This window comes from Miniopterus schreibersii (genome assembly GCF_964146895.1).
Source record: "Miniopterus schreibersii genome assembly, chromosome: 1".
In the NCBI taxonomy this organism is placed as follows: domain Eukaryota; kingdom Metazoa; phylum Chordata; class Mammalia; order Chiroptera; family Miniopteridae; genus Miniopterus; species Miniopterus schreibersii.
In genome coordinates, this window is record NC_138101.1 from 164,639,528 (window position 1) to 164,664,210 (window position 24,683).

The following is a 24,683-nucleotide window of genomic DNA, read 5'->3' on the forward strand; positions in this document are numbered from 1 at the left end:
GTGTATGAAGTCTGGGGGCTGCAGGAGAAATAGGCCTGGGCCTTATTTTGCCAACTCCCTGGTTTCTTAAGACACTTTTTCTTCATCTCTATGGGCCTAGGGGTCTAGAGCAGAAAGACACCCCTATGGGGAGAAATTTGCCAGACAGCAGTTAATGAGAGATCATTAAACCACTGAGTCTGCTGGGTGTGGGGCTCCCTCCCCACCGGCCCGAGCAGGAGGTTAGTGTTGGCCCACAGGAAGTTCCTCCCTGTTCCTGTCGGGGGGATTGCTGAAACCACACTTCCTGCTGCAGCCACATTTCACGTATGTCCAGGGCTTCCTTCTTTTTATGTCCTGTCCTAGTGGAGACAGGTGTGAGCTTCCGTTGGTGAGCACAGCTGGTCACCTCTCCCTGCTTGGCCCTGTGTCCTTGGAGAGCACGGCTCTCTGCTGGACCAGAAGGCACTTTCCTGCACCACCCACAGATTTGGGGAATGGTTCACAGCCCATTAGTGTAGTGTAAGTGAGAGGCACCATCATCCTGGGGATGCTCCTGCCATAGGAACTCATCAGCCACCCAGTGGAGAAGCCCAAACGCTCCTACACTCTCATTCCCGACTCTGCTTCTGCCCAGTTGTGCGGGTGGCCAGGCTGTCCCTTCCTGGGGCACATTTATTGAATACTTATTCTGGGATAAGTCCTGGGGTATGGCACTGAACTTTTTTTTTTTAATGGAAGAAAAGTCCTTATTTAATGCCTGTGTTGTATGAGTCTACTGGGGTTGCCATAACAAAGACCCACAGACCGGGTAGCTTAAACAACACGAGTTCATTTTCTCACAGTTCTGGAGGTTAGAAGTGTGAGACCCTGGCGTCGGCAGGGTTGGTTTCTCCTGAGTCCTCTGTCCATGGCCTGGAGACCACGTCTTCTCCTTCTCTCATCACATGGTCTTCCCTCTGTGTATCTGCATGTCCACGTCCTAATCTCCTCTTTTTATAGAAGGACACCAGTTACAGTGGTCCCCACCCTAATTACGTCATTTTAACTTCATTGTCTCTGAAAGACCCCGTCTCCAATATGGTCCCATTCCGAGGTACTGGGGGTTAAGACTTCAGCATATGAATTTGGAAAAAGGAGAACATACAGCCCATGACACATGTGGCCTTCTCACCTTACTCCTGGTTTTTGAAGGTTGTCCCCAGCCCTGGGCAGTGGACTCCCATTTCTCACAGCCAACAAATGTGCATGTCCCTGCCCACTCCTGGCACCCTCTACTGAGCCCCCCCCCCTGGATGCATTCCAGTGAGCTGGGGTCGGCCGGCCATGGGGAGGAAGGGCCCCTGGTCAGTCTGGGATGACCCAGCAGCAGGCAGTGGGCCACCTCGTAAGTGGCCAGCGGAGACTCAGGCTGGCTTCTCCTTTGGCCCTGAGGTCAGAATCAGCTCATTAGCCCTGGCTCTTCAGAGGTGACCTTTGGCAGAACATGATGCCTAATATTTTCATGTGAAAAAGGGGATTGGTGAATTTGGTTTGCTCTGATGGCCTTTTTCTTTTTCTCACGTTACATTTTAAAAATAAATTTACTGAATGAAGCATATTTCACATACCACGTAATTCCCTAATTTCAAATGTACACTTTAATGATACTTTTAGTAAATTTACCAAGTTGTACAACCATCACCATAAATGAGGTGTAGAACATTTTTATCACTCCAACATCCCTCATGCCCATGTACTGTTCATCCCCACTCCCACCCTCTGCCCGGAGCAACCTCTAAATCTACATTTTGTCTCTATAGATTTGCCTTTTCTGGACAAGTGATATGAATGGAACCATGCAATATGTGTCTCTTGTGTCTGGCTTCTTTCACTCAGCGTGTCATTTCTTTTTTATTGGTGGCCTTTTGTATACTTGCCGTAGGTCACAGTCACCAGCTGTTCCACGTGTGTGTGATCCTGGCTACGCACCTGCAGATGGAAGCCATACTTCTGGACAAGACTCTGAGGAAGGAATGGCTCCTGGCCAACACCAGAGCCCTGACTTTCCCTCAGATAACCGGAGCCATACTTCTGTGCCTCATCTTCAGCCTCAGCAACATAATTTATTTCTCAGCTGCTCTGTATCGGATGCCCGAGCCAGAATTACACAAAAAAGAAACATGATTCAGGCCCTAAGCTATTTGTGCCAGATGTCAACATTAAACTACAACATCCTAACCACCGTAAGCCAGTGGCGTGACTGGTTTACAGTGACCTGTAACAAAATATTCATAATGTTTGGTGTCTTGGCATTTTTGAGTGGGCTCATATTAATAAGGTATTTAACTGGGGAAATTTCTCTGGCTGTGCACCGATTCTGTATGTGTGGTTTTAAAAGGGGAGCATGGGTTCAAGTAAGTCCTCATTTAGGTGAATTATTAATATTTAATTAAGTTAAATTTATTTAAAGTGAGTTTTGCAATTCTATTTAAAACAGTTGGGTTAAGCATACTACCCCTGTAGCATTACTCTTTAAAAATGGAACATGCTTCATTTGATGAGTTTCATGTAGCAAAGCCTCTCCCAAGAGCTCCCACAGGGAGAGGAGAACAAGCCAGGAAGGTCAGGGGTGGGGGGACCTTAGAAAGAGGCACTTGGGCCTGGGGGTCCCTGGGCACTGGAAAGGCATTCCAGAATAGAGACCTGGTTTGAGGAGGGGGGTCTTCTTTCTTTTCCCAGCTAGTGAAGGGAATGAACGGAAAGAGAGTCTTTTTTTTTTCCTCAAGTCCATTCTGCTTCAAAGTGCAAATTCCCGTGTCAATGGGTTTGGGTTTTGGATTATGGATTTGGATTTTCTTAGAAGTCCACAGCCTATGGCTGGGTGTCACATGTTCTGTTTCGCTGTCTTCTTGTTGCCATAATACTTTGATTCTGCAAAGTATTACGCAGTGCAGTTAAAATGTGTTACACTGTGGGCGTTGGTCAAGTTAATCCCTGTTGGTCATGTTCATTTGTCACCTTTTAAATCAGTGACAGCGCTGTATTTAGGGATGGCATGCATTTGATGTTGCTTCAGCATTTCAAATATGCTGCAAATTTAGCGTTCATGTGCGGAAGATGCTAAAGACCTTGCCAAAGGGTTGATCCACTGTTGTGATTTTTCAAGTTTTCTTGAGAATCTGAAACATTTGGTGAGCTTGTGACAAATGCAGATTCCCAGGGAAGCCTGGAGATTCTGCTTTACTAGTGTAAAAATGTAGGTTTCTGAGAAGGGATCTGCACCGGAGCAAGTCCCCATGTGATTCTAATGCGGAAGGGCCACGGGCCAAACTTGAGGAAATGCTGGTGTCAGGAATTCCAAAAGGCACTCGGCTTATCAACTTTGTTTTCATTGATGTAATTTTCAGCAACTTACCACCTAAGGATGTGTTGTTCCCCGCTTTCTACTCTGCATGGTCCTAAAATGCTGAGCATTTTCTCGTCTGTTGTATTACTAATTAAAGTTCAGTATTTCATGGTATTTTCAGAGCAGACAGAAATGCTGACACAATGCAGTTGTGAACAGAAGCCCATCAACCCCTGATCTGCACTTGCTAATGACTTAAGGGGCTGCCTACAGTGCAGGATCCTCTTTGCTGACTCAGGAACACCCTCATATCGTAGAATACTGCCTTTGTGGTTTACTGGCCCAGGTTGAATGGCCTTGTAAATAGCTCATCCTCTGATCCTCTGAGGACAAGTAACAATTTATATTGGATGAGAGTGGTCAAGAAATATGATTTCATTAGTTTTATTATCTGTTTACTTCCCCTGGTGAAATGAGACTGATAAAATTATATGGGCTGGTAAATTTTTGGTACATTAATTACAAACTACATGAAAACATTTTTGTGGGTTTTTTTGCAACAATCTGAAGTCATTAGTGAAATTTTGTTCCAACAGGGTAAGTGGGCTTCCATTTCATCTCACTATAACTTCAATTTTATAATGAAAAAAAGGTACAACATTTAAATATCCTGTTTTAGTAATGCCAAAGGCATGAAGGCTTTCAAATTCTGTGTATAACAGTAAAATCATGCTTCATTTAGCTTAGAAATAGTAGGAAAATATTGGGTGATTAATTTGAAGGGCTTTTAGCTGATTTCATCTTTGGTTATGTTACTTTTGTCATGTTTAATGATGAAAATGAAATGTTAAATCAACAAAATAAGATCAAGTGTTTCATAATGTTTTTCCAAGTTTGACAAATTTAGTCCCATTGTATATTTTTGGACAGTATTACAAGTTAAAATTTTATACCAATTTGCAGTACACTGATTTGGAAACTTCTCATGTGTGGTGAGAATGCGTTCAAATATGTGAATCATCACTAAGTATTAAGTCTGATGTGGGTATAGGTTTGCCTAAGTCATTCCAGAAAGCCAGAAAGGTTGGCAGTGGATCAGTTGAAGAACCTCATTGGGAAGATGCTTTTAAATGTCATTCTCAAAATTTTTGAAATGTCCCAATACACTTTAGAGATGTGCCATCCTCCCATGGGTGTCAGCTGCTCACTCTGGCACTGTTTCAACCGCTTCCCCCTCCCCCTGCTTGAGAAACATAACTCTAAAACTTACCAGACTTAGAGCTGTGATAAAACTTGAACATGTTTGAATGAGACCATTTAGTCAACCACATCTCCCTGTATTCATTGTAGAGTTTTTTTTTCCATTGCTCAATTTTTAGAGAGTTACAATCCATCTCCTTTGTTAAAGAAATGAGTTTGTCATTGTTGATTAGAATTAGAAGTGGGAAGTTTAGAAACTTTTGAGTACACAGTGATTTAAATATTTGGTCTGCTGCAATCTTTTTCAAAGTGCTTTTTGTGGAACCCTGCTCATAGGAGAGGCTCTGAGGAAGGCAGGTGGATAGAATGGTATTGTCAGGTACCCTGGAGAAACCTTCATTTGGATCTACCGTGTCCCCAATTTGTTTTGGCCATGATACCCTCCTTATATGAAACACCTACTAACACTTATAACACCATTTTATGACATATTCACTGAATGCCAGCCTCTGATTTTTTAGTCAACAATCCATTATGGATGAAAAAGACAAAGACCCATTTCCAAACTCAGAGATGTTCTTCCAGTGTGTGGTTTTCTTAAATTGTGTGGGAGAAATAAATAAAGTTTATTTATTATAATACAGTTGTCCTGCTTCCCACTTGGTTTGGTTGTATTTTACCTACCACACTGCAAATGTTCATTCATCAAGAGAAATAGATTCCTGTACATGTGTGTATTGCTAAATCATTTGACGATTCAGTGCCTGGTATATATAGAACAAACAATGTCCTAGAAACTGGGGATAAAGAAGTGAACGAATCCCATACTGTCCTGCCTCGTGGAGATGATGTTCTGATCGGTCAGGCAGACAAGATGAATTCAGATAATGGTAAGTGCAATAAAGAAAATAAGCCTCGAGAAGGAATAGGGAGGGGTGGGGTAAAGCTGGTGAGAGTGGATGGCCGCTCTGATAAGCTGACATTTGAGAAGAAACTTGGGCAGAAAGGTGCCAGCTGTGCTAGTGGAGGGGGAGTGTTTCGGGTCTAGGTAGCGGGAACTGCCAAGGCCAGTAGGCACTTGTCCTACTGGAAGGATGGAAATCTGGCCACTGATCCCTGAAAGGTGTAACTCCAGAAGATGCCTGGATGCCTTGACTTGGAAGAACTCTGGAATTCCTCCCGAATGTTCGTCCTGGGAGATTGCAAAGGGGCTTTCCTGTGCCCCCTTGGTACTTGAACGAACACTTCAATTCTGCCGCCAGTGTGCTTCAGACAGCGTCACGCCTGCTCTCTTCATCTCAGCAACAGGTTTCCAAAGCTGGCTTTTGTGTCCTCCAACGCACAGAACAAAGGACCTCAAAGAGAGTGTAATCCAACCTTTCAAAAATGTATTTAATGATGTGAAATGCACGCTCACAAGCCCAATTGAACAGGTGAAGAATACCCAGGGGGGTGGGGAAGAGAGTGTTGGAGTTTTTAATTTTTATCAAAAGCCCCAGGTGATTTTTAATATACAGGAGTTTAAGAAGCACTGATACAATCCAATCATTCCTTTTCTTTTTTACATAATTTCAGACTTAGAGAAACGTTGCCAAATAGAACAAAGAATCCCTAGGTGCTTTTTAGCCTTCCCCCTTTTGATATTTATATAACTCTAATGGAGAAAATTTGCTCCCATTATCCACAGTGCATGTAGTTATTTGCTCAGTCCTGAAATGTACACAGTGTCCTTTCAAAATTACTAACCTATGTCGGAAAAAAGGCTACTGATTAGAATTCAATATATGTTTTAAGATCTTTCCGTCTTCAGCCTGAGGGCGTATAGTAAACAGTCTTCATTATTTGGGTTACAGCCCCCTCTCCCTCTCTGTGTGTTATTCATTCGAAATGTGGTTCAGATCATTTGTCTCTTTTTGTATCAATTTTACAGCCTCCCCCCAAGCTTCTTGATTTTATTAATTTGTTTTCTGAGTATATAAAACATTGACTTCCAATCATCCGTTTTATAAATGGCCTGGGAATGTGAGATGATGTTTCCAAGGCCGCTGAGTTAACAGCAGGGTGGGGAGAGAACTGTCTCCGTTGGGTATTGGGTGTGTCCCAGCTCCCACAGTGGTCCTGTCTCCATTTTACCACCTTCCCTCAAACACTCGGGGCTTCTACAGGTTTTTGTCATTGGTGTTCCTACAGCTGGACTTGCTTAGCTGGGTGCTTGAGTTCATTATGGTTTCAAATCCGTATAGTGTCAGCTACTCTTCAGTGATATGCATAAGACCTTCCCAGCCCAGTTTGGCAGCTTCTTATAAAGTTAGACTTACAAAACTAGTAATCCCACCCAAGAGAAATGAAAATACATGTCTACATAAAGACCTTTATACAAATAATTATACCAGTTTCGTTCATAATTGCCGACAAGTGGAAACAACCTGAACATCCATCAAACTAATGCACGAATGAAGAAGTTGCCACACGTTCTTACAGTGGAATACTACTCAGCAATGAAAAGGGAACACACTACTGGTACATGCAATGCATGGAAAAACCTCAAAAGCGTCATGCCAAGTTAAAGAGAAACCTGGAAAAGAAAATTCAAAGGAAGTTAGGAAAGTGGTTGCCAAGGGCTTGGGGGTAGGGGACAATGATTGACTACAAGGGAATTTTTGTGTGAATGGAATATACATTTGATTGTGGCGGTGGTTACAGGACGGTGTATGTTTGTCAAATATGTAGACAGTACAACTAAAAAGGGTGAATTTTACTATACGTAAATTATACCTCAATAGCCTTGCCGGTTTTGCTCAGTGGTTAAAGCATCAGCCCACAGACTGAAGAGTCCCGAGTTCAATTCCTGCCAAGGGCATGTACCTTGGTTGCAGGCTCGATCCCCGGCTCTAGCTGGGGCAAGTGCAGGAGGCAACCAATCGATGTGTCTCTCTCACATCGATGTTTCTCTCTCTCCCTCCCTCTTTCTCCCTTTCTCCCTTTCACTCTCTCTGAAAAGAAATGGAAAAAATATCCTTGGGTGAAGATTAAAAAAAAAATTACACCTCAAAAAATCTTAACTTAAAAAACAACAACAGCCTCCCTGGTCTACTCTCCTCTTCTACCCTCACCTCTCATCTGGATCTCTAATTCTAGGAGGAAATGCAAATCTTTTTACTGGTTATGGAAGCCCTTTGTGGGGAAAGATTAGGATGTGTTAGGTATGAGGTGCCTGTGGGACACCCAGAGAAATTATATAATTGGCATTTTAAAGAAAACTAATAAGCCAGAGAGCTTAATACAGATAGAAATGAGGGAGGAAGAAAAAACTGGCCTGAGGGTGGTGCAGTTTAACTAGATCCTTGACTGGTGTTCTCTAAAGAGAGGGATTCCTTCATTCCTTCTCAGCCTCTACGGAGTACGTCCATTGTTGGGCACTAGGGGTGCAACAGTGCCATCTAGTGAGATTGTCGGGATAAGATGGAGAAGAGACTAATAAACAGTGAATATAAACTGGAATGTGAGCACCTAAGCAAATCAGCCGGTGCAGTGACTGGGGACTGGGGATACAGAGCAGGGCCCAGCATCCAGAGCAGGGTAGGTGGCAAGAGATCTGCTGAGAACTGAGGATTAACGAGACCTTGTCAGAGGAAGGGAGAAAGGAAAGCTTGAAAGCAAGAGGAGATGGTGTGTGAGCCCAGTGTATGCAGGGCACTGAAGGTCAGTGTGGTGCAGGGGTTAATGATAGGTGATGAGCTTGAAAAGGAAGAGCCTTGGGGTCTTGTTGAGGGTCTCCAGCAATGGGAAGCTACTGCAGTGTTACGAGCATAGGAGTAACATGCTCAGATCTGTAATTTATAGGTGAGCTGGCTGCAAAATAGACCCTGGGTTGGAGAGTAGCAGCAGGGAAGCCTGTTAGGATAATGTTGCAGTCACCCAGATGAGAGATGGTAGTGGCCAAGGGGATGAAGAGAAGTGGAGAGGTTTGAAGGCTATAGGAAGAACTGTCAATATCTGGTAATTGAATGTTGGAATAGAAGGGGTGGCAAAAGTCAAAGACGATACCTTGGACTCTGGTTTGGGTGGGTGGGTAGACAGTGATGCCACCCACTGAGAGGCAGCAGGTTCAGGGGAAAAGATTAGGATGTGTTAGGTGTGAGGTGCCTGTGGGACTCCTAAATGGAGAGTTAAGACAGTTGGATATATGAATCTGGAGCTCAGAAGGGCAAATGTGAATGTTATGTGAAGCCATGGGCATGGTTGGGAGTGCCGAGGGAGAGGGCCCAGGTAGTAACCAAGTAAAAACCCTAAGTCACAACCTTTAAAGGAGAAGAGAACTCACAAATGAGGCCAAGAAAAAGGGGCTAGAGAGCTAGGAGAAAAAACAAAGGCATAGTAAGAAATGAAAGAGAAATATTTTTTTAGTGCTAATAAGAGGTCAAGCAAGATAAAGGTGGGAAAGGGTCAATTAGATTTAGCATCAAGGAGGTGGTAATTTTGGTGAGAGTTCCAATGGAGAGACTGAAGCCAAAGCCAGACTGCATAGTAACTAAGAGGTAAGTCAGCAGCCAAGCCCAATTCCTAAATGATACAGATCCCAACCTCTCATTTGACAACAAATAAAATTCTAATGGTTCAAAGACTTAAACATAAAAAACAATGCAATAAAAGCACTAGAAAATATATTTTTTTAAAATTATCTCAGTGGAGAAGACTTCCTAGTATGAAGCAAAACATAAGACAATAAAGAAAAGTGATAAATTTGGCTATCTTAAATATTTTTCTAAGCTGTCACAAAACAACATAAAAATCAAATTATGAGTTCATAACTATAAAAATGAACTCATGTTTCAGATGAGGACCAATTTCTTTAATATATGAAGAGCCTTTACAATTCAATAAGAAAAATAAACAACTCAGGAGAACAAGGAGGCAAAGGAGATGAGCACAGTTTGTAGAGAAGGAAACATAAATGGCTCTTGAATATATAAACAGACACCCAACATCATTCATCATAAGGGAAAAGAAAATTTAAACTACATCGTGATTTTTTTCACCTATTAGATCAACTTTGAGAATTGTAGAGAAACAGGCACTCTCATACATGGCTGATGGGGTTCTACATTCAAACAGTCTTCATGAAGGACAATTTGGCAATATCTGCGAAACATTATGCATGCATATACTCTTTTTTTAAAAAAATATATCTTTATTGATTTCAGTGAGAGGAAAGGAGAGGGAGAGAGAGAGATAGAAACATCAATGATGAGTCATTGATCAGCCTGCAACGGGGACATGTGCCCTGACCTGGGCTCGAACCCTGATCACCTGGATCCTCGGTCAACGCTCAACCGCTGAGCCACGCCTGGCTGGGCTGCATATACTCTTACGCAAAAATTATGCTTCTAGGAATTTATCCTCCATATTTATTTGCATTGTGTAAAATTACAAATTCCAAGTTTATGCACTATAACTATGTAATGGCAAAGATAGGAACCATCTTTGTGTCAAAAAATGTGGGCCAAGGATATTACATTATGTTTATCCTTTCTGGTGTCTGGTGCTGTAGGAAGTTGAGGAGATGGGACTAAAGTTCCATGAGAGCCCAGATGTAGATGTAGATTTGATAGTCATCAGCTTGGGGGCAGAGGTTGGAAATGAGATAGAATCAGTTCATCATAGAAAAGAGTGGTTCTGGACTTCAAGAACCAAATTCTATTCATTTCTCTATAGATATATAGATGGATAGATAGATGATGATAGATAGATAGATGATAGATAGATAGATAGATAGATGATAGATAGATAGATAGATAGATAGATAGATAGATAGATAGATAGATAGATAGATAGATGATAGATAGATAGATATAGATAGATGATAGATAGATAGATATAGATAGATGATAGATAGATGATAGATAGATGATAGATAGATAGATAGATAGATAGATAGATAGATAGATAGATAGATAGATAGATGATAGATAGATAGATACACATAAAAGAGCTGGAGAACCCAGGGAAGGTGAAGAAGAGGGAGAAAGGGTGATACGAGAACCAGAGAGGGAGTCTGAGACTGCGCTGGGCACTCCCGGGCCGGAACTACAGCGCCGCCTTCCGACTCTATCCTGGGTGTGCTCTTCCACTGGACTTCTTGCGCTGCAGGAAAATAAACCCTCAGCTTCTCATCGGAAACGGAGGGAGTTGATTTCAGATGTGAAGTCCCGGCTCCAGCGCCGCGGCGCGCACGCCCGGACTCCCCGCACCCCGGCGGCGTCAGTCGCCCAGGAGACCAGCGCCACTTCCGGCAGAGCAGTCACTTCCTCCGGGGCCGCCCCTTCTCCGTGAGCGGGCGCTGATTGGCCCGTTTGAAATGCGCCGGGCGCCAGCTCACCTGGGCTCGCAGTCGCGCGGCCCCGCTCCACTGAGCGCAGCGCCTCTGCCGCCGCGTCTTGGTTCCCGCAGCGCTTCTCTGCGACCCCGCTGTCCTCGCCGGGTCTCCGTGTCGAGCCCGGCGTCCCGCGTGCGCGTCTGGGCAGCGCGGAGCTTGCCGCCATGAAGCCAGCGTGAGTACGGGGCAGCGGGGCCGGGGCCGGGCCGCGGTGATGGGGCGGGGGTCTCTTCACGCCGCGGGCCCTGCAGTCTACACCGAGCTTGGCTCACCCCAGGCCGCGGCCCCCAAAGTGGGGGCCCCCAAAGTGGGAGTCCCCACGTGAACCTCTGCGGGGGAGCGGCGGCATGGAGACCCGGACTCGGCGCCCGCCCCCAGGGCCTGGCTCCCGCGGCCGGGAGAGGTCGGCCCCGAGTCGGGGGAGAGGGGGAGAGGGGAGGTTCGTGCCGCCGCGCCGGTTCCCGTCGGCTGGGTTGCCGGCACCTGGCTCCGGGCCGCCTCCACCAACCCTTTCCTTTCCTTGCCGGCGGCCGCGCCCTCCGCTGCACTTTGCCGAGTTCGTGCGGGGCGGGGTCGCGGGGCCGAGTGCTGAGCCCTGGGGCCGGCGTTGGTTAGGTGGTCTCCGGCCCGGCGAGCCCTGGCGGTCGTGGGCGCTGCGTGCTTTCCCATCCCCCGCCGCGGCCTGGAGGCCGAGACCTTGCAGCTGCGGAGGCCGGTGACTTTCGCCCTATTCTTGGGCCGCAGACGTACCCGCCCACATTCCTCGCTAAATCGGGGACGTTTTCGGCCCTGCAGAGTTCCTTGGCCGCTACTGGGTAAAGAAATAATTGTGCAAGAAAGAGGGTCGACTTTATCATTATTATCATCACGTAGGTAATAGTTCGCAAAGCAACTTTGTTTTCTTAAGAGGCCAAAGTCAGAATCTTTTATCTTTTTTTAAAAAGTGTAACTTTAAGTAAACTTACCATAATATCTTGCACTTAAAACACTAACTTCTATTTAATCTGAGAAAAATGTTGAAAAATATTTTAATCTATAGCCCAAGCCAATAATTTTATTTCATTTTAGTGGTAAATGTTTAGCCTATAGGTAAATTGGGGGGCATCCTAGGTAAGTGGTGAAATAAATCAAAATAACTTTTTCTATTGTCTCTACTGATAAAAAATTTCAACTGAGTAAATTTTTAAAATCTTACTGACTTTACTCAACAATTCATGAATTGGGCAGCATCCTTTTAGCAACTAGGAAGATCTGAGGAGCTGTACAAAATGGAAGATTTTTATAGGCAGAAAGGGGCAGGAAGAAGCAAAAAGCAGATTGTTTCAGGCAAGGGCATCTTCCTTTGAGGGACCATAGGGATCTGTGAGGGGGTTTCATACTGACTGGCTGAGATTACATTCCTGGGAGAGACTAAAACAGCAATTAGGTTAGGTATTAAGTCTTGGTTTGGTGATGTAAGCTTAGCACAGGTGGCTCCATTTGGGGCCTGTTGTCTGATTTACACTACTTAAGAGAGCAAGAAATTGCAGTCTGGGGACCACATTTTGTTTGGAGACAAAGGATGATAGGTTTTAAGAATTCAGTGACCTTGAAAGTTATAGACATAAATCTTGATGAAAATGCATTCCTCTATCTGTTTTTATAATTTATTGAAGTTAATCACTTGTCAGTCTACCTTGGGCAATGGCTGTTGGTGCAGTGTGTGTGCTTGTACACATATATAAATGTCTTTCAAGGTAAGTGTCAGTTGTCTGTAGATTTTTTCAAACTTGTAGTGCCTCTAAAATTGTTGCTCAAGAAAATATTCAAACTATTTTAAATACGAAGTAGGTACATTTAGTACCAAAAATGTAACTTCTCCTAAACCGAATTTTAATTATTTTGGATTATGCATACCACAAACACTCTCCTGCTAATGCAATTTATTCTTATTCATGTTATTTATTTAGGGTGTAGTGTTTTGGAACTGCTAAGGAATAATTTATAAACCTTGGAATTCTGCCTGTGTATGAATTATAGGTGAGATTTTTGAATGTTAGTGTTGAACTGAATTGTTTTTTAATCTATGACCAGGAGGACTAAGACGCCCAGGAAACCTGTAGGGAAGAAAGGATCCCAAACGAGTATTAAAGACCCAGTTGGGGTAAGGTTTCCCTGTGAATTTGTGTGTGTGTGTTGTTTCTTCATTCCTTTTAAGTCTTAGTGTATGCTTGGAATGGATGGAGATGTGGAAGTGGAGTCAAAGGACATTTCGTTAAAAGGACTGTACTAAATTGCTTAAGGCTGGTTCCAGCTTTCTAATTTTGTTTCTATGGTAGGATTCATTAGTCCAGTAAAATGAAATTTTTGGTTGTCAACTACATCCTATAACTAGTTATAATTTGAAGAGTTAGGTAATGAAAAATATTCAACTATCCCAGAGAATTCTTCATACTTTGTAAGATGGGAGAAAACTTTCTGCTTAGGTGAGCATCCTCTCCCATCTTTAGGACGGTTATATTCCAACTGATGGCACACTTCATGAGGAAAGAAAGCTCCAAACCCCATGTTTTATGGGACCAAGTTTAAGACTGGTATAGAACCGTTTAATTCAGTCTAAGGACTATTCATAATTACATGTACTTCACTAGTTTCAGGCTTGGGAACTTGCTTTTAAAAGCAGATGGCAAACACAAGAAGGTTGGTCGCTTTGCTCTGGGATGTTTTAAATCTCCCGTTCACTGGTATTGGAGTGTGTCTCTTGGCCTCAGGGAACCAGATACTTTGCACGTATGGCTGAACTTTTTTTTTAATTCTCACCTAAGGACATTTTTCCCATTGCTTTTTCAGAGAGTGGTCAGAGACTATAAGGGAGAGAGAGAGACATTGATATGAGAAAGATACATTGAGTGGTTGCCTCCTGATTGTGCCCCAACTGGGGCCGAGCCAGCAATCGAGGTACGTGCCCTTAGTTGGAATCGAACCTGGGACTCTTCAGTCCATGGGCCGACGCTCTAACCACTGAGCCAAACCAGCTAGGGCCAGCTGAACATTTTTTCCTCAACACTGTTGCTGATTAAGGAAACAACATTTCAGGTATTGCATCTACTACTTATTTATACATCAAGTGTTAAGTTGGCAAGTTTTAATTGACATCCAATTCCAAAGAATTCTTATTGTGTGATATGTTATTGACTTTTTTAGAGAAAGTTTTAAATTAGTAGTATAGCTATTAAATTTGTGCCAATACAATAGTGAAGAGAAGCTGTGGGTTTGATGCTTTTGTTATCAAAATAATTTTATGTGCATTTAAGAACTCTTCTGTCTAATATCTGTTTGCATTTGACAATCTTGGGTAGCAGGTTTTCGTTTTCATAGCTCTAAGTTTATGATACTGATCTCTTAAATTAAGACACCAAAATGTTTGTTGAATGGATGAATAGGAAGTTTAAATGAAAAGTCAGGTAAAAAGTCAACTTTTGTTCTTTAAGCACTTCCTTGCATTTTCAGGTATATTGTAGGGTGCGCCCCCTGAGCTTTCCTGATCAAGAGTGTTGCATAGAAGTGGTCAATAATACAACCGTTCAGCTTCATACACCTGAGGGGTACAGACTTAACCGAAATGGAGACTATAAGGAGGTACTTCCTATTGAAATCAAGCTGTTTTTACTTGATATATTCTTTCCTGAATGGCTTTTCCATTTTTTTAATTTAACAAAATTCATGTGTTTTCACTTTTTTGACTTATCTACTTCACTGTAACCACCATACCTGAAGTTTTTAATTCCTGGAATATAGACACACCTTTGGTATACTGGAGTTAGAGGATTGCTTTTTAGAAGATAATTTCTTTTACAGGGTATTTATTGCTTCCTAGAGTGTATTTTAGGGATAGTTTAATGTGGAATGATATATGATCATGCTAGGAAATTTTTTATATACACACACACAAAATTTCACGTGTGGAGATTGAAATAACATTTAATAGACATTGTATACCTATAGCTACCTCTTATGAAGTGTTTTTTTCTTTAGTAAAATGTTGAGCAAAATGAGTTCAATTCGGTTTAACAAATAAGTGCTAAGCTGGAGGGTGGGAGGAGATTTTTTTACAATAAAAATAAGTGAGATACAGCTCTTGCCTTTATGGAGTTTACAGCTTAATTGGGGGCACAGATAGTAAACAGGTAACCCTCAAACAGATAAGACAGAAAGGTAGGTGTGCTAAAAGAGATGACAGAATGCAGAAGAAAGAATCAACTCAGGCAGTGGTGTCTACTTTCAAGTTGCCATTCACTCTTTTGTGCACATTACTCCAGTGAAATTGTTCATCAGAAGCCCATCTATACTATGTTTTTATTCATTTCAGAGAGAGGAAGGGAGAGGGAGAGAGATAGAAACATCAATGATGAGAGTCATTGATCAGCTGCTTCCTGCACGCCCCCACTGGGGATCGATCCCACAACCCGGGCATGTAACATAACCAGGAATCGAAGCATGATTTCCTGGATCATGGGTCAACGCTCAGCCACTGAGCCATCCCAGCTGGGCAGGAACAACTTTTTTAAATGAATTGTGACTAATACATTTATGCAGCTTTGCCACTTGGAACTAACCATGACAGACAGCAAAGAACCTGTTAATCTGTTTAGTGAGATAAACCCAGTAATCACATCTTGGGATGTGGTAGCCATGCCAAATGGCTACGAAAGTTTCTAAACATTACCTCTTGATTTCTGCAATTACCTTCTCTTAGACTGGAAATAAACAGTTCTCAGAGTTAGCACTGGTTTGCTGACCTTACTCTGAGTAGCATTGACAAGATTGCTGAAGCCTAACTGGACTATCTGCTTCTACTCCGAGTCTTCTCTAATCCATTTTCCACAGAGCAGCCAGAATGATCTTTTAAAGCACGTCAGACCACACCATTTTTATGTTTAAAACCTTCCAAGGAATAAAGTTTTTAAATAGGCAAAATCCTGTTTAATCTGCCTCCTATCAATCTGGCCACCTCATCTCTTAGTACTTCTCCAACCCTGGATTCCTTAGATAAACCAGAATTCTGCCTCGTGGCTATTCCATTGGCCTGGACCTTTCCTTTGGCTCTTACCCTGTTTCAGCTTAAATATTACCTTCTCACAGAGTATGTCTAGACTACCCCATCAGAAGTAGCACCCCCTCCCTTGTCACCTGATCTGCACTCTTATGTAATACCTTGATAGCACTTACCACAGTGTATCGATTTATCTACTTATTTATTGTCTCTTTCCCTGGTATAATATAAGCTTCAAGGGATATACTGCACCTTCTCTGTCCTGTTTGCCAAACAGTACATATAGATTAAACATGAATGTATGGTCCAGGGAGGCTTCATGTAGGACTAGGCCTTTGAGGTTATAAAATAGTTGAAAATTAACTTACTGAATTTTACTTATTAGAGTTAATTTCAAATGTGTGTAAATAGTACAAAAGGTTTGGTGGAGATTAAAAGTTCTTGTGACAGAAGGCAACACTGAATAATGTAAAGAGTGTTGGACTGGAAACAGCTTTGATACTAACTAGCTCCATGAGCTCGGGGCAGGTTCTTCCTTTGTGGTCTCATTTTTCTTCACCTGCAAAGAAGGAGTGTATTCATGAGGACTTGGAGGTCATCTGAGTAACCTGTCAGCATTATCCTGTCCTTTATGTCTCCTTTCAGTTCTAAGATTGTTCTTTGTATGAGTTCTAGAGCTGTTTCATAGGAGTGGAATAAAAACTTCCTCAAAGGTGAGAGTTAACCTAGCTGAAGTAGGTGTGTGATCTTTAACAAGTTATAAAATGAGCATAAGAATTAATAGTACCTACATCAGAGGTTGATTCATTACCATGCTAAGGTAGTGCTTGAGACAATTGTCAGTGCTAAGTATCAGTTACTGTTGTTATATTTGAGTACTAATCTATACATGTCTCTTTTGGGGGGACAAAATTGCTAAGTTTGAAAACATAAGGGTCATGATATTGATATCTGAGCAGGTTCAATTTAAGGTAAAAGTCATAAAATAGAAAAAAGGGAGCCATTTGACAAAGGCTATAATCAATAAATTCTAATAAATCTCATGCACCAAATAACACAGCACTGATGTTCATGAAGCAAAAACTGCAATAAATTCAGGAAACCTGCAGAAACATCTGTAATATCTACAAACTAATAAGACTAGAAAATAATGAAAAAAGATATAATAAAACTCCAGCCCCTGGACAATTAGGACATTTTCATTTACACAATTTATGCCCCAATCTCCAATCTAATTTTCTAAGTAGAAGTTTGGTAATATTTTTGGCAATATGGTTATACTTTATAATAATCATATTTTAAACAAGATTTGATAATTGAAGTATTGCTTTCTTAAAGGTCACAATTTATTTAAAATTTATTTTATATAAGAACTCAAATGAATTTATATTTACTGTTCACTGCTGGGTTTTTTTAGAAAGTACATCAAAATACTTAGCTTTATGCTATTATGCCATTTATGAGAAAAAATAGAAAGCGGTAAGATGAGGTAATATGTGAGGATTTTCCCAAGTTTGTGACTGAATCATACCTTTTGATCTTTTTGGTCATTTAATGAAAACAAATTCAGCCTTAGGTCATGACTTTTTAAAATTTCTTTGTTGATTTTTAGAAGAGAGAGGAAGTGAGAGGGGGAGAGAGAGAGTTACATCAATGTGAGAATGAAACCGATCCGCTGCCTCCTGCTTGCCCCCACCAGGGATCGAGCCCAAAACCCAAGCACATGCCCTGATCAGGAATCGAACTGGCAACCTTATGGTACACAGGACACCACCCAGCCAATTGAGCCACACCGGCCAGGGCATGACTTTTTTAAGGATTCCAAGTGTAAAGACCATTCATACTTTTTCTTTGTACATCTAGATCTTAAATGTTCATAAAGAAACATCTGAATAACTTTAAACATGTGTTTCTAGTTCAGATACAGTGGAATTCACTTATGCCCTTTTATTTTTTCCTTTTCCACAGATTCAGTACTCATTTAAACAAGTATTTGGCACTCATACCACCCAGAAGGAGCTCTTTGATGTTGTGGCTAATCCCTTGGTAGATGACCTCATTCATGGCAAAAATGGTATGATTCTTGGAGTTTTGTTGGGTTTTCCTTTTTCTCCCCCTCTGATAAAAACTTTTTTGATATATTGGGTTTATGTTTAGCCTTGAATTCAGATTTGCTAGGGTGGTGGTAAACCTGTTTTGAGCTGATTAATTTTTTTGTTTTTTGTGTTTTTTAATACAATGAATAAATACTAGAAGTGGAGGACTTTTAAGATATAACCCAGTGTGACTGCTCTGTTGTAGGTCTCCTTTTTACATATGGTGTGACGGGAAGTGGGAAAACTCACACCATGACTGGTTCTCCAGGGGAAGGAGGGCTGCTTCCTCGCTGTTTGGACATGATCTTTAACAGTATAGGGTCATTTCAAGCTAAAAGATATGTAAGTATAATTTTTTATGTTGTAACTATTTCACCTGACATAGGGACGAAGATACCTGTGAATACAGTAGTATTATGGGAAAACTTACTGGATACGTTTAGAAACCTTAAATGTTTAAATAAATGTTTCTCAGTTCTCAAATATGTTTCTTACAGTTTAAGCCAAATTCTCAAAATCACGGTCTGATTTTTATCCCCACTTCAGGTTTTTAAATCTAATGATAGGAATAGCATGGACATACAGTGTGAAGTTGATGCCTTATTAGAACGGCAGAAAAGAGAGGCTATACCCAATCCAAAGACCCCTTCTAGCAAGTAAGTAATTGCATTTGTATACAACACTGGCCTAAAGGGAACCCTATCTGATGGTTTTCTAAGGCATAGGGAATGGTGAACATGAAGTGGAGAAGATGCTCTGATAGTTGACATTAGTGAGATCAAAGATGAAGAATGTTCTTAAGTAACTATTTGCTCAGATTTTTTTTTGTTTATGAGCACACTGCCTTTGAGTCACTACTTAGAGAAGGTGCCACTTTGGATGAGAGGGTATAAAAGCCTGTGCTGTGTATCTGGGAGGACATGGGAGTATTGTTGGGTGACTGAGTGAACAAAGTTCTCTGTGCATTTCTGCTTGTAAGGCAGGTCATTTGTGCTATATCTTTTAGTTTCCTCTTGGAATCATTTACTTTTGATATTAATTCACAATGTAGAAGATCAGTCTTATTGGCTTTTTTCTTCGCCTTTTTCAGACGACAAGTAGATCCAGAGTTTGCAGATATGATAAATGTACAAGAGTTTTGCAAAGCAGAAGAGGTTGATGAAGATAGTGTCTACGGCGTATTTGTCTCTTATATTGAAATATATAATAATTACATATATGATCTACTGGAAGAGGTGCCGTTTGATCCCATAAAGCCTAAGTAAGTAGTGAAGAGACACCCCCCCGCCCCCCCTTAGGTGTTTAATCTTGGGGAAGTCACTTCACCTAGTGAGCCTTAGTTTCCTCAGCTATAAGTAGGGATAAGGTTTATTTTTGTTTTCCAAATTAAATGTAACTTGTGTATCATGCAATTGGTGCTCAATGAGTTGTTTTATTATTAACCAGATATGCAGGTGTATTAGGGACCCAGTGGGTTAAGTATCTAAGGAGGACACCTGACATTATTTTTGAAAACTCTTGGCCCTGAGCTGTATTTTAAGAAGGACCTTAATTGGATAAAGAAGTGTCCCTATTGATGTGCCTTGAGGCTACCTTTCAAAAACCTGACACTTAGTGTTGGGAGTTTGTAGCCATTTTCACCATCTGTCTTGGTGATCTCTACAGAATGGAGCCTAAAGCTGTTGTCTGTGCAACTAATACAGACCTTCCCTCAGTGATTAATATGAAGTGACGTCTGTATTGTCATTCTACCAGAGTTAAGAGACTACTCCCTATCCTTGAGTCTTGCCCTATGGAGAATGAAGACCAATTACAACCTGGCATCACGAACAATAAATCTGCATTTGCACAAGAGCTAACTCTGGAATCCTGTGTCTAATATTAATGTCTTGTTCCTGAGTTGATGGTTTTGTTCTTAAGCTAAATGCTTATCTTTAGTGCCCTCTTCATTGGGGCCTCTGAGGACATAAATGGTATGAAGACCTGTGTCATAAATTTAACTTTTGTGTGTATGTCTAATCAGACATTATTGGAGAAAGAGGGGATTTAGAAAACCATTAGACTGAGAACAGGTGTCAATATGTCCACTTTTATTTACATTAAACTGTATAGACTAATTACTTTCCCATTTGTTTCAAAGTGTCAGTTCTGCCTACCCATTTCCCTAAACTTTTGTGATGTCATTCATTGCTACCAATCAGTTTCATGCCTGCACATGTGCCAAGTTTTTGTTTGTCCTAAATTAGATTATTTTCAAAGGAGCATATTATCTTGGTTTTATTTAGTTACACAAAAGAACTGACAAATATAACTTGTATGCTTTGTAACCTTTCTGGTAACTCCTTGAATGAACTCACAAGGTGCTTATTTGGCACTGAGTTCAGATTTAATTTGTTAGGGTGGTGTATAACTGCTTTTCTGAACTGATTAATGTTTAGTGTTTTTTTAATACAATGAAGAAATATTACAATGGAGGATTTTTAAGATACAACTCACTGTGACTGTCACATACTGTGGACTGATCATGTTACTGTGAGATGGCTGCTGTAGAAACAGTAACTTGTAACTTATACCTTATTCCTTTGGTAGGTGGAACAGTTGCAGCATGCCCATGAGGAACACACACTTTGTGTATGTGATTGTGTTGACTCTTTTCTTAAGGAGAAGGGTGCTGATATACTAGTTTGGCATCTGTGGCATGTTTGCATGTAGGTGGTTTTTCATTGGCACTAGGCTGTCTGCTACCTATGAGCCCCTCCTTGCTTCCTGAAAAATCTGCCATTTAGTGGGTGATGGTCCCACCATTCACAAGACGAACATTAAACAGGCAGCGCCCTTTCCCATCCTTATCTTACCGTACAGACTCAAACTTACCAGCCACCTTGGAAGGATTGCCACTCCTGGTATATAGCAAACTCTCTCTGAACTTTTTTACTGACCCTGAGGTCAGAACCAGCTCTATCTTTTGTTCTTATAAATTTAGGAAATGCTAGATTTTGATGCTTAACTTTTGTTTCATGTGCTTTGTTACAACAAATTAGAGTAAAACTTTTAAAACAAAATAGGTTCTTATAATTAATCTTGACTATATATCCTTAAGTTATTTGTTTAATATTTGTCTGGGTTCTTGCTTAGTCTTATTTCCATTATAACAATGGATGTCATGTGCTTGGCATTTTAGTCCTAGTCTTAAATTGAGATAACTCAATTTATTAATAACTCATAATTTAGGAAGCTTATATATTTTTTCTTTCCCATAGACTTCTGCAATCTAAACTGCTTCGTGAAGATAAGAATCATAATATGTATGTGGCAGGATGTACAGAAGTAGAAGTGAAATCTACTGAAGAGGCTTTTGAAGTTTTCTGGAAAGGTTAGAATTAAAGTTAAGAAACTATAAAATGATAAATGTATTTGACCAACTGTACTTTTAGTTTAGTAGAAAGCATGTATAGCCCCGGCCTGTGTGGCTCAGTTGGTTGAGCATCATCCTGTGCACCAAAAGGCCGCTGGTTCAATTCCCAGTCAGGGCCCTTATCCAGGTTGCTGGTTCGATCCCCGGTAGGGGGTGTGCAGGAGGCAGCCTATCAATGTTTCTCTCCTTCTCCCTTGCTCGCTCTCTCTAAAATCAAGAGGGGGAAAAAAGAAAGCATGTATAATGAAATGGCTGAGTTCAGGTTTGAGCAATGATTTTTTTTTTTCTGTCATTATAGGCCAGAAAAAGAGACGTATTGCTAACACACATTTGAATCGTGAGTCCAGCCGTTCCCATAGTGTGTTCAACATTAAATTAGTTCAAGCTCCACTGGATGCAGATGGAGACAATGTCTTACATGTAAGTTGTAGTGTATGAAATTTTTCTTTTTCTAACTGAATCCTTAATTTTTGGAATTAGAATTAAATTAGGGAGGTTTGGTTGCAATAAAGATTGCTTTAGAACAAAGGTTTTTCAACTGGTGTGCCACAGAAAAAATTTTTAGCTTATTAAAATATAATTTAAAACTATTTTGTACCAGTACAATATATTAATTTTACAAATGTAAAATTTTATCAGCTGTTAAAGCATCCTACTTCAGCTTTATTGCACAATATCTGTAAGAAAATACTACTTTGCCCTAGCCGGTTTGGCTCAGCGGTTGAATGTTGGCCTGCGGACTGAGGGGTCACAGGTTTGATTCCGGCCAAGGACATATACCTCGGTTGCAGGCTCGATCCCCGGCCCTGATCAGGGTGTGTGCAGGAGGTAACCAATCTATGTGTCTCCCTCACATCGATATTTCTCACTCTTCCTTTCACTCTCTAAAAAGTCAGTGGAAAGAATGTCCTCGGGTGAGAATTAACAAAAAGAAAATATTAATTTTAAAATTAGAAAACATAAAAATGCTTTCAATATAGAAGAGACAGTCTGATTTTAAGGACAATGCTCTATAAGAATGTCTACCCAGAAAATAAACTCTCATAGGATACCAAGCTGGACAGATGCTTTAGCAGATCTAGTACAAAACACTATGTAAAACCTACCCAAGGTACTTAATCCAAACTGTATCATCATTCTTCATTAGAAATCTAGGTGCCACTTAAGGTGGTTTCTTATACTTAAAAAAGTTGAGCCCTTGCCAGGTAGCTCAGCTGGTTAGAGCATGGTCCCTGTATACCAAGGTTGTGGGTCAGAGCACATACAAGAATCAACCAATGAACATATAAATATGTGGAACAGAAAATTGATGTTTCTCTCTCTCTCTCTCTCTCCCTCCCTCCCCCTCCGTCCTTCCTCCCTCCCTCCCTCTTCCTCCATCCATCTCTTTCTCTAAAAATCAATACTTTTTTTTTTTAAAGTTGAGGCATTTTTTATTGTGAGCATTCTGAATATCACTTACATATTAAAAACAATACTTCCAACTTAACAACCATTTTTGAGGTTTTTCCATCCATGTAGATCATCCCTGGCAACTGTTTTTAATGACTATTAAATGATCATCTTAATTTATGCTGGTAAAAAAACATCAAGTTAAATACACATTTAAAACCTAGTTATTTACAAAAATCTGTTTATAAATTTGTGTCATAAAAATTAGTGTTGCGCCATCAAGGTGGCCTTTGATTGTTTTATATTAGTTAGTCCTCCCTGCAAGAATTTTTAAAATATGCAACACCTGACTATTTAGTCAGACACACCTACCTCTTTTTCCTTAGATTGTCAAAAAAAGAATAATAACAGCCAACACAACAACAGCCATCCGATGTGGAACAATCAAAATTGTGCCTTTTGCCTGGCAGTGTGGCTCAGTGGTTGAGTGTTGCCCTATGAACCAGGATCATGGTTCAATTCCTGGTCATGGCACATGCCTGGGTTGCAGGCTCGATCCCCAGTAGGGAACGTGCAGGAAGCACCCAATCAGTGAGTCTGTCTCATCGATGTTTCTCTCCCTCTCCTTTCCTCTTTCTGAAATCAATAAAAACTTTTTTTTTAATATATATATATTTTTTGTCAGATAGACAAAAAGTGTATTTTTTGGTGTGCTGCAAAATTTTAGTAATTAGTTTATGTATGCCATGAGGTGAAAAAGGTTGAAAATCACTCCTCTAGAATTAATAATATGTGTAGGTGCCCGTCCAGTATGGCTCAGCGGTTGAGCATTGACCTATGATCCAGGAGATTGAGGTTCGATTCCTGGTCAGGGCACATGCCTGGGTTGTGGGCTCAATTCCCAGTCAGGAGCATGCATGCAGGAGGCAGCCAGTCAGTGTCTCATCATTGATGTTCCTCTCTCTGTCTCTCCCTCTCCTGTCCTCTCTCTGAAATCAATAAAGATAGATTTTTCTAAAATTTTAAAAAATATAGATATAGATATATAGTAGATATAGATATGGGCAGGTGATGGCTTTAATTATTCCATTTGATGTGTACTTTTGGGAAACTGGCTATTAAATCTTAGAACCTGGACTTTTGCTGTGAAAAAGGTTTACGAATCTTTATAAATCTCATTAAATAGAGGAGATAAAATAAGAATGTGTGATTCATTGTTTTATTTCTGAAGACTCATTTTGTATATGGAAATTCAGTTAATGGTTTTAAAATGTCAGCGATTAACTTTCCAGGTTAGGGTTAGTTCAGGAGATGGCCAATTCTAAGTTGTTCTTCTCTTGGCTGTTAGGCCAGGAGGGTCCCTCATCTGTTGATCGCAGTTTATTGCTGGACCTGTCACATTACAAGGCTTATATCAACTGGTAACTGTATTTGAGCCCAAATATAAGTTATTTAATAACTTTAAGCTATTAAAGTATAATTCTATTCAAACTGCATTATGAAATTGTGGTATCACAAAGGTTTCCAGATGGCAGGAGGAGATGGTACAGCATGGTACTGAAGACCACTAGGATTCAAATTCTGATTCCTATTAATTTACTGGCTAACTGACCTAACTGTAATAAACTCCTCATATTGTTGGGTGGATTAAAGGAGGTAGTCCAGGTAAAATTCTTAGTCCCGTGTTTGGCTTTTAGTCAACACTTGATAAATGTTAGCTAGGAAATGCTTATAAATCAAGCTTCCATATACACTTGATTTCCTTTGAATCACATCTAACATAATATCAGTTATGTACCTCTTGACTTTCATTTCTTATAAAAATTACTGGCATATTATGAAATTGTTAGATTATGAAATTATTA

The 24,683-nt window shown here is 40.8% G+C and overlaps 2 protein-coding genes across 3 annotated transcripts in view; both read left to right on the plus strand.

Annotated features, from left to right (window-relative positions):
- The window catches only part of PAQR5 (progestin and adipoQ receptor family member 5), a 67,072-nt gene extending 61,923 nt beyond the window's left edge, over window positions 1-5,149 (plus strand). The window contains exon 8 of the mRNA XM_081131850.1: window positions 1,904-5,149. Coding sequence (XP_080987976.1) covers window positions 1,904-2,145 — 242 coding nt within the window. The 3' untranslated portion in view covers window positions 2,146-5,149. The remainder of the gene's footprint in view (window positions 1-1,903) is intronic.
- A 5,716-nt stretch (window positions 5,150-10,865) lies between these two features.
- Window positions 10,866-24,683, plus strand: part of KIF23 (kinesin family member 23) — a 30,338-nt gene continuing 16,520 nt past the window's right edge. For both annotated transcript variants that reach the window (XM_081120864.1, XM_081120865.1), the window contains exons 1-9: window positions 10,866-11,058; window positions 12,957-13,026; window positions 14,373-14,501; window positions 17,884-17,989; window positions 18,217-18,353; window positions 18,558-18,667; window positions 19,102-19,272; window positions 21,272-21,384; window positions 21,725-21,846. In XM_081120864.1, coding sequence (XP_080976990.1) covers window positions 11,048-11,058; window positions 12,957-13,026; window positions 14,373-14,501; window positions 17,884-17,989; window positions 18,217-18,353; window positions 18,558-18,667; window positions 19,102-19,272; window positions 21,272-21,384; window positions 21,725-21,846 — 969 coding nt within the window. In that variant the 5' untranslated portion in view covers window positions 10,866-11,047. The remainder of the gene's footprint in view (window positions 11,059-12,956; window positions 13,027-14,372; window positions 14,502-17,883; window positions 17,990-18,216; window positions 18,354-18,557; window positions 18,668-19,101; window positions 19,273-21,271; window positions 21,385-21,724; window positions 21,847-24,683) is intronic.